Raw genomic sequence first — 9,070 nt, forward strand, 5'->3', positions numbered from 1 at the left:
TTACCTGACAGAAAAGCCACAGTCTGTCAGTATGGGGAACTGCATCTTTGGTAGAGGTTTGATCAGCACAGGGGCTCCACAGGGGACTGTCTTGGCTCCAGTCCTGTACACACTGTACACAGCAGACCGCATGACATAATTGTGAGTGTTACCACATTCAGAGGTATTCTGATGATACTGTGGTTGCTGCATGTATCAGGAATGGACAGGAAGAGGAGAACAGATGCCTGATAAAATCCTTCAGTTACTGGTCTCACAAAAACTGCCTCCAACTGAACAATAAGTTGAACTGGTCACTGAACAGAGACGTACAATATAAAACAGGGTAGAGACGACTTTTCCTCCTCGGACGCCTGCAGGAAGAGGCTGCATGTTTTACCAAACTATGGCAGCCAGTGTGTTTTATACTGCAGTCTGCTGGGGAGGCAGCATAAAGCAGAAGGATGCAAGGCAGCTGGACAAACTGGTGGAAAAAAGCTGGTTCAGTGGCTGGAATGAGGCTGGACTCACTGGTGGCTGTGGAATACACTGACCATCTGTCAGATGAGCAGAAAAAGACACAAAAAACTACAATGACATACAAAACAGCCACAGAGATTCAAAATGACCACACAGAGGCATAAAACAACATCCTAAATTGGAAGAACAAACACACAACAACCACTGAGTGATGCAAAGTGACCATAGAGAATGAAAGCAGCCACAAAAAGATGAAAAATGAGCATGAAGACACAAAAACCTGGTTTTAAAAGATGCATAATGACCACGAAGCAACACAAAACAATGTCAGATACAAAAAAAAAAAACACCAGCAGAGACACATAGCACCGTATTTCACAACAAAGAGATGCAAAATAACAGTAATAACAGATTCTAACATAGTCTTCACAACTCTAAACATAACACAACAAAAACACCAAAAACAATACCTCTTTAATTAAGGGCATTTATGTCTGATTCAGTCTGGGTGGGTGTTGGGGGGGCATGACTCAAAGTCTTTAAAATAAGTGAGAACAAAACTGTCACAAATAAACAAAAATACATAAATTAATGAAACAAACACAAAAAATAAATGAACATTTGCAAAATAAACAGTTGTAGAGAAGAAGAAGCACAAGAAGAAGAAGAAGAAGGAGTAGGTGACGCATGCGCTGTAAGGAGACCCAGCCCACTTCCTGTCAACATGGCGGTGAGTTCAGGTCTGTGGAGGGCATGCAGCATGTTGTTACCCAAACACCGTGTTCTGCTCCCCGCCGCCGTCCGAGCACAGAGCTCCGTTAGTGGGGACCTGGTGCCCCGGACCTCCTTGTCCAGGCCTCCGTGGCCGGAGCCGATCGCCGTCTCGGAGGAGGAGGAGCGGAGCCTGCACGCCGCGGTGGTGAGCACCGTGAACCAGCGGATCCACCGGCAGGAGTTCGGGCGTCTGTTTGCTGTGGTGCACTTCGCCGGGCGTCAGTGGAAGGTCACCGACGAAGACCTGATCCTGATCGAGAACCACATCGAGGCGGAGTGCGGGGAACGGATCCGGATGGAGAAGGTGCTGCTGGTCGGGGCTGAGGACTTCACCTTGATCGGCAGGCCTCTGCTGGGCAAGGAGCTGGTCCGGATCGAGGCCACCGTGATCGAAAAGACCGAGTCCTGGCCCAAAATCCACATGAGGTTCTGGAAGAGACACCGATTCCAGCGCAAGAAGATCATCATCCAACCGCAGACGGTGCTGAGGATCAACAGCATCCAGCTGGCCCCCAGACTGACATGAGGACTGGGTCAGGTTTATTGGTTTACACGTAAACAAACATGTAAACAAGTATGTTAGGCCAGAGACTAACAACAAACCGAGACAAGTGTGGACTGTGTCTCCTCAGAGTTGAGCTTGTCCTGTAAATAAACGATATAGTGCAAAGACCTGAATATATCAAATTCATCTTTTGACTGTAAGTGTGAACAGTCCGGTTGTTTTTTTAAATGTTGATCTTAAAGTTCTGTAAAAAACTACTGGCCCCTGACATGTTGGTGTCATTATTTGTTCAGGCCCCTGGAACAACAGGAGCCATAGTGGGTTGCAGCCCAACTGACAGTGCTCAACGTAAAATATAAGGAACTTTAAACACAACACATTTACTGTGTGTGTCAGTATTAAATTTGAACACAGGGTGGGGTCACTGTCTTCACAACTCATCAAATGGTGTGAACAGAAACAGATTAGAGGAATCCAGTCTTCAGCCTTGAAAAGTGATAATCTGTAGAGGTCACAGAGGTCGACAAGGCCTCCCATTTGAAATTGTAATAAATAAAAGTAAACATTTCTAATTGAATCTTAATAAGCAACATATTCTCACTTTGTAAAAGCCGATCGATGATTAACAGTTATCCGAAGTAACAGATGTATTATCTGGATAATCAATTCATCTTCTACGTTATGGGTTTGTTTTCTTTTCACATCTGGCTTTGATTTTTTGATTTGTGGGCAAAAATGGAAACTTTTAAGTGAAGGAGTCTAAAAATTTGTTTTCAATCTGAATTAGTGCAACTAAAATTATTTCCTTGTGTGACGAACATCAACAGCTCAGTATTTTCACTGTGTTGCTGGCTTCATTTTGATTTTCCTGCACTATTGCCTCTGATTTTCTGTGTGTATTGTTCAGTACAAATCCCGTTCAGAGACTAAGAGCACAATCAATGTGGAGTAATCAGAACCAAAACCTTTCTGAAACAGACGGGCCTCCCATTGTTGGTGAGGAAGGACCATGTGAGCCAGGTCAGCGGTGTGGCTCCCTGCTGGGTTTTTAATAGTTTTTGGACAACAATGGAGGCTTATTGGTCTACGGCTCAGACCAATAAGCTGAACCAGGTTCTGGATTCACACACATTTACTGGTGCTGTCGGTCTCTGGATGAGATCTGGACTCAGTAACACAGCTTCTTTTAAGGAAGAGCATTTTCCCAACTTAGACTCAACACTCCTGACAATGAGGTTGATCCCTTTAAGATCCACTTTATTAATTCAGAAAGAAAAGATTCACAGAAGATTTTAACAGTCTGCAAAACAAGTGTTTATTAGAAACCTGACTGAGTTGTCTCCGCTCAGCCGTTCACCCTGCAGCGGTCTGAAGGCACTGTCGAACATTTCTGCTCAGTGGTCACAAGTTTTCTCAGAACTGAACTCAGCACTGGAGGTGGTGTTTGAATCAGGAGCTTGTCCAACAGGCAAAGAACTAATGATGAACCCAAATGAAATGCAGCTACTGATGTTAACAGGCTGGTAGCGATCTCTTCACGAAGCTGATGCTCTTATTTGGAATCTAAATTAAGAAAATTAATCCGTAAACAGTGAATGAAAACAGTGAATCATGGAACATATTCAGCAGCATCTTTACTTTTTAGGCTTTTCTTTATGTCCAACAATAACTCCGCGGCCCACTGGTTGTTATTCTTTCAGATCCCACATAATGTGGATATGCAGAGTTAAGACAAATGGTTTCATCCATTCACAGGCCGAGGTGAGAGGCAGCCTGCGTCTTACGCTAAATCTGATTTAAACATTTATGACAAGTTTAAGGTTCAGCTTTTAAAAATCAGTCTTAACACTCACATGCCTTATGTATGTTTAGAGTGTTACAGCTGCAGCTAATGGGAGTCTTCAGCAGCCTGAGGCCTGACTCAGGCCCTTGCACATTCACACATCAGACAGGAATCTGATCTAGGACCACATATGAAAGGGGACCAGATCTGGTTTGGTCTGTTCACACTGTGGGAACATCAGGACTGAGTCAGTGGAGGGAAAAGTGTCAAAATTACTCTTTTTGATGTGTCTGATAATTTCTGTAACTTTACACAGTGATTGGCCACATGTGAGTAAACAGAACTTGAACAACTCAAGATCTAATATGTCACTTTATGACATCAGTATGAATGGCTTCAGAGAGCGCCTGTCTGAATGTGTGCACCATCATCCCCATTTATACACTTCTTGTCAAGAAAGACAAGAAAAGTGAGCTTAGGGAGGCAGTGCGATCAGCCAGGAGGAGGCTGCAGCGACGATGTGGCACACAGCACTTTTGGCTTTAGATGCAGTTCATTTCAATTGCATTTCTGTGCAGAACATGATCTGCAAATCTTGCTCCCTGTCTTTTACAGTTGAGTTGATGTAGTAAGGGGCCACTTCACCACCAGCAAGCAGAGAAGGAATGATCACAGTGACTGATAACTCTTCTGATTTACATATGTGCATGTGAGTGTTAGACAAAATGGAAAAAAACAAAAACTACCTCTCAAGACTCTAGAAATATTCCCCCGTCTTAGATAAACTGCAGCCTAATAACACACACACAAAAAAAAAAAAAAAAAAAAATCACAGAACCCCAATCTCAGGCCTTGAACTGAACATGTGCTTGTGCTTCACTCTTTATATGAGAGGACACTACAGCAAAGTAATCTGTACTTTGGCATCTGGCAGGCTGCTGCTCATTTGCTTATAACCAAACATACAGAGTTACTGAAGCATTTTCTGATTGATCAGGCTTCACTGGGGAAATCAGCACACTAGTGAACACATACTTACTTTTTTACTGTTTTTAGCATGTTTGATGACAAGCAAACAAGCTGTCAAACTGCCAGAATTCTCCCTGGAGTTCGGTGGGACATTTTCTCATCCTTATATAATGAAAGCAAATAATCTTTATTGTATTGGCTGACTGAGCCGAGAACAGGATCGGTTCCTCCTGTTTTCAGATTTTCAAAACAAAATCTCAAGTATAATTTTCAAAAGTCCAATGAGAACTGTCCACAGGATCGACTCCTCTTCCTGGAAGTCCTCCTCTGCTGCATGAGGATATTTCTGTTGCTTATGTCCGTCTTCTGAAGTGTAGGAGCCCTTATCAAACGGGTCCTGGGGCACAGACTGATCGTAAAACACCCGCATTTCAAACTCGCTCTCGTGGTGAGACGGGTGGCCGTAGATGCCGATTCCCACAGGCCTGGCAAAGTCCCCCGGCACCACCACCACGTCCTGGCCGCAGGTGACCGACTGCAGCTTGTAGGTGTCGAAGCTCGGCCGCAGAGTTTTATCTGACACGTACAGGTCCGCATCTCCTTTGAGGCTTTGCATGTGCAGGATGATTCTCCCATCGTGGTTGAGGCGCAGGTAGCTGTAGTTTCCAGCCCCGATGTGGCCCTGAACCACGTGGAGCAGAACCCACTCCTCAGGCACGGTGTCGTCCTCCAAGGGGCTCAGGAAGCTTCTGGCCTGTGACAAAAGGAGGGCGACAACCAGGGCGCTGCAGCTCAGCATCATGATGAAGACATCTGTCAGTCAGTCACCGCCTGGACGGTACCAGACAGTCTGAAAATCAGAACAGGCTGCAGGTTAACAGCTGCACCAATCATTAGTTATGTTTCTCGACTGACATTTAGTTATAAATACGTCAGAAAATATTGAAAAGGCTCATGAGAATGTCCTAGGGCAGATGTTGTCTTTGTTGCCCCCAGCAGTATATAAAATACTTCAAATTAGAAGTATATCAGGTAGTTAACATTAGCTCCACCTTCACCAGCTGCAACATTGTTACTGCAGTACATAATCTGAGTATCTCTTCTACCAGTTTATTTTAGTACTAACATGTAAATTCAGTTTCAGATTTACTTCATTTTTGATTTTGTCAAATGCTTTAAAACATTGAACCATTTACAAAACTGCTTCATACAGATTTGGTTTATCCCTCACTAATGGTACACACACAGTACATAGTACACACCCTGACAAAATGCTTAGAGAAAGCACTTCTGATGGTAGTAATGATAATGGAAATAACTTGTGACTTATGAAATCCAGTCATGTGACCTTGTCTTTAGATCCTAAATGACCTGAACAAACCAAGCGCTATAAATACACACTGTAAACATCAGTGTGAAGATCATTATGGAGCAGAGTCAGCTTTTATTCTAAAGTTTGTGAGTAGGGACACGCACATGGAGGATTGAGTCCAGTTGTTTGACAAAACCAAAAAAGCTAAAATGCGTCTGCCTTCTTATATTCTCGGTTGAGTGAAAGTCTGAAATGAATGGTGAGTTATTGCTTACTGAAGGCACCTCAGCAGAGTTAAAAATAAACCTCTCAGTCTCTTCCACTGGCGAGTCTGACCTTTGCTGTGGTGGAAATTAACAAAGTCCATTTCCTCAAGTACTCGCTGATACTGCCCTTAAGTATTAAAGTATTATTAAATATAAGTATTTTACTTGTACAGGACACTTTATACTTCTGCTCCACGACATTTCAGGACATGAGGGACTGTAAAACATTAATCTACACAACAGTTTACACAGATCCAGCCTGTAACTGTGCTGCATTATCATTACACAGACAGCTGCTGTTGCTTTTCTACATCCCAGCCTCACTTGAGGCTGAATGGGGTGGACAAAATAATGGAAACAAACCAACACAGGGCAGATTCCAACAGATTATGCAGGTGAATCAACAGCTGAGAAACAGTCTGAGCACTGAACGTGATCACCGTCAGTAAGGTGATAAGCCTGCAGGGCTGTTTACTTTAGACTGACCCAGTTTTAGCTTGGTGTTCCTAATAACCCGACTCTGATCATTAATCAGGGTTAAAACAGGAGAAGTCTCGATAGCCGGTATGAGTTCAATGCTAACAGCTAACTTAACACACACACACCCGCGACAGCACCAATTCTAACAGGGGTAATAAATAGGCAGGGCATCAAATAAACATGCGGGCTGTCAGTCAGGCCGAGCTGGGTAGAAAATAAACCGGCGTTAACTTGAGCTAACAGCTAACTAGCTTAGCTCCACATTAGCATTCAACAGCTCAAACTGCTAGCAGCCGCGCTGCTAACGCGGCTGCTAGCTTACTCAGTTCCCGCTAAACGTCTAGAAAGAGGCGTCAAAGTGACTCAAACGTCACAAACGAAGTACAAACTGAATATTAAACCTCTTTTTAATCAGACAGACACGGTTACTCACACAACTGTCATTTCCCACCGAAAGCATCTTCGCCCAAACAGCAACCTGCTGAAACTAAGTTCTCTTCTTCTACGCTTCTTCTCAGTCAAGAAGACTCACGAAGAAGAACCCGCGCGATCCCGTTGTTTTTGAAAAGTGATTACCGTCCGCGGGAGCGCGCACAGCCCGCTGAACGTGTTTTTCTGCTCACACATCTGATTTGATCACAATCAATAAGGTTTGAATCGACTGGGTTATGAATAAAACAGCAGGTTTCTGTGTATATGCTTTTATTTGGGCACTAATGATATTCATTCATATAAAAAACAAATAAGCCCATTTGAAATCTATGAACTATCCAGTCCTTCCTATGATTGATAACTATTAAAATATTACCCACAAGAATAAAACAAGATTCAAGGCGTTAGCAACATAATCAAAAATAAGCAGTATAAAATAAAGTACAATAAGAAAACGGAACAATAAAATCGGCATCAGAGTAAGTAAAATAAGATGTAGACACAAGGTAAAATATGAAATATAAGTCAACCTATGTACAGATTAAATGAAAATACATGAACAATCCTGGTCATAGTACAAATACAGCAGTAGTGTACAATGTGAGGATGAATGTAAACAAAAGACCTTAAAAGGGGTGAAGGCAAAATAAATTCTATTAGTTATACTGGGTTTTTACAGGTAAACGACCTGGTTCTAAAGTCGTGTAGGACTGATGACCCTTAAAATATTCTCCACGAGGATGTAATACATAATCTGAGGCAGAAAGCTGATGTCAGTATCAACATTTCACCTGTAATCAAGAGAATATTATATTTTATTGGTTATACTGGGTTTTCCATGTGCTTCCACTGGTTCTGCTTCCTTCCTTTAATGACGGATGGTATAATGTTAAGGTGCATCACCCATTATGTTAAATAAATGTAGTCTGGGGCAAAAATCAGTGCAAGGAAATGACGTATGAAGACCAGCGAACCAATCATCAGGCAGGAGCAGAGGGCGGAGTGGGCGTGGCTGTCAATCACGGCGTTTTAAATGCAGCGCGCCAGGTGTTCAGGTGTTTGCTCAGTGCGCCGCAGAGCCTCGTCGGCACAAACGCGTCGTTTTGGTGTCAGATAAAGAGCCAACGGCGCCTTGACGGTGGAAGCTACCTGTCGCTAAACACGAAGAAGAAGTCTGTCAAAACAAAGGTAAGACACCGAGCGTTTCTGTACCAAAGACACTTTGTTGGTTCAACCCTCCGCTCATCGTTTGTCCGCACCTGCTACAGGTGCGTCAGGTGCGTGAGGCCCGAGCACTCAGAGCAGCGTGGACACATGGCGGACTGGGCGTCAAGGCCTTTAGGGTCAAACTGCCTCCTTAAAAACACGTCGGACCAAGACCAGACATCGAGTCTGCAACGTGTGGATCCAAAAGGGCCCTGAAGACTGGTTTACAAAGGTGAGCGGTACTTGTCATTAATATAAGTCAGTCAGGTCTAAGTATCTATGGTGGCTCAGGGGGACCAGTTTTATCCATGAACCAGGGCCAAGGGAAGAAAACTGGGTCAGTTGTTGTGGGCCCAAAATGACCCACTAACTTTTACATAATCTGCTGGAGTTTTTAGTCAAAAAAACTTTATAGTGGCCTGTTAGTTCCTATAGCAGTAAAAACTAATTTTATCATTTTTAATTTCACCATGCTGCCCTTACTTGACCTACCTATATCAAATCAATCAATAATCAATAAAGGTGTGGTCCTCCAGGAGAAATAGTCCATCACCAACAAAAAAGAAAAACTAAAACAACAAAGTGACAAGAAAGATATTTAAGTAGAGGCTTCAAGTACTAGTTCAACCACATTATTATTATTCAGGAGACTCGGTTAATTTAGCATCTGGTCCTGCCTACCTGTTAGTTAACATTGGATCCAGAACCTGGAGCTGAGCTGGGGGTTTTTAATTGGTTTTACTGTCCCAGTTCAGGGCCCAGTACACACTAGATTTAAAAAATTTTACCTGTACTCTGTTGTAAGCAGATGAGCCAAACACAGTGGCCACGGTGAAAGTGGTTTGGTCCATACCTGTTAGTTTCTGCTCCCCCATGTAAACAGG

The 9,070-nt window shown here is 43.2% G+C and overlaps 2 protein-coding genes across 2 annotated transcripts; one reads left to right on the forward strand and one right to left on the reverse strand.

Moving 5' to 3' along the window:
• Nucleotides 1-1,170: 1,170 nt before the first annotated feature.
• Nucleotides 1,171-2,988, forward strand: mrpl21 (mitochondrial ribosomal protein L21). Its single transcript, XM_026304176.2, has one exon. It carries the CDS (start codon nt 1,184-1,186, stop codon nt 1,757-1,759), a length of 576 nt encoding a protein of 191 aa, XP_026159961.1. The 5' UTR covers nt 1,171-1,183; the 3' UTR covers nt 1,760-2,988.
• Nucleotides 2,989-3,028: 40 nt separating this feature from the next.
• c1h6orf120 (chromosome 1 C6orf120 homolog) lies at nt 3,029-7,074 on the reverse strand. The gene is made up of 2 exons (XM_026304178.1): nt 6,982-7,074; nt 3,029-5,340 (listed from the first exon to the last, which is right to left on the reverse strand). The coding sequence occupies exon 2, from the start codon at nt 5,290-5,292 to the stop codon at nt 4,735-4,737; it is 558 nt and encodes a 185-aa protein (XP_026159963.1). The 5' UTR covers nt 5,293-5,340; nt 6,982-7,074; the 3' UTR covers nt 3,029-4,734.
• Between the last annotated feature and the right edge of the window lie 1,996 nt (nt 7,075-9,070).

This window comes from Mastacembelus armatus, chromosome 1, assembly GCF_900324485.2.
Source record: "Mastacembelus armatus chromosome 1, fMasArm1.2, whole genome shotgun sequence".
Lineage (NCBI taxonomy): Eukaryota > Metazoa > Chordata > Actinopteri > Synbranchiformes > Mastacembelidae > Mastacembelus > Mastacembelus armatus.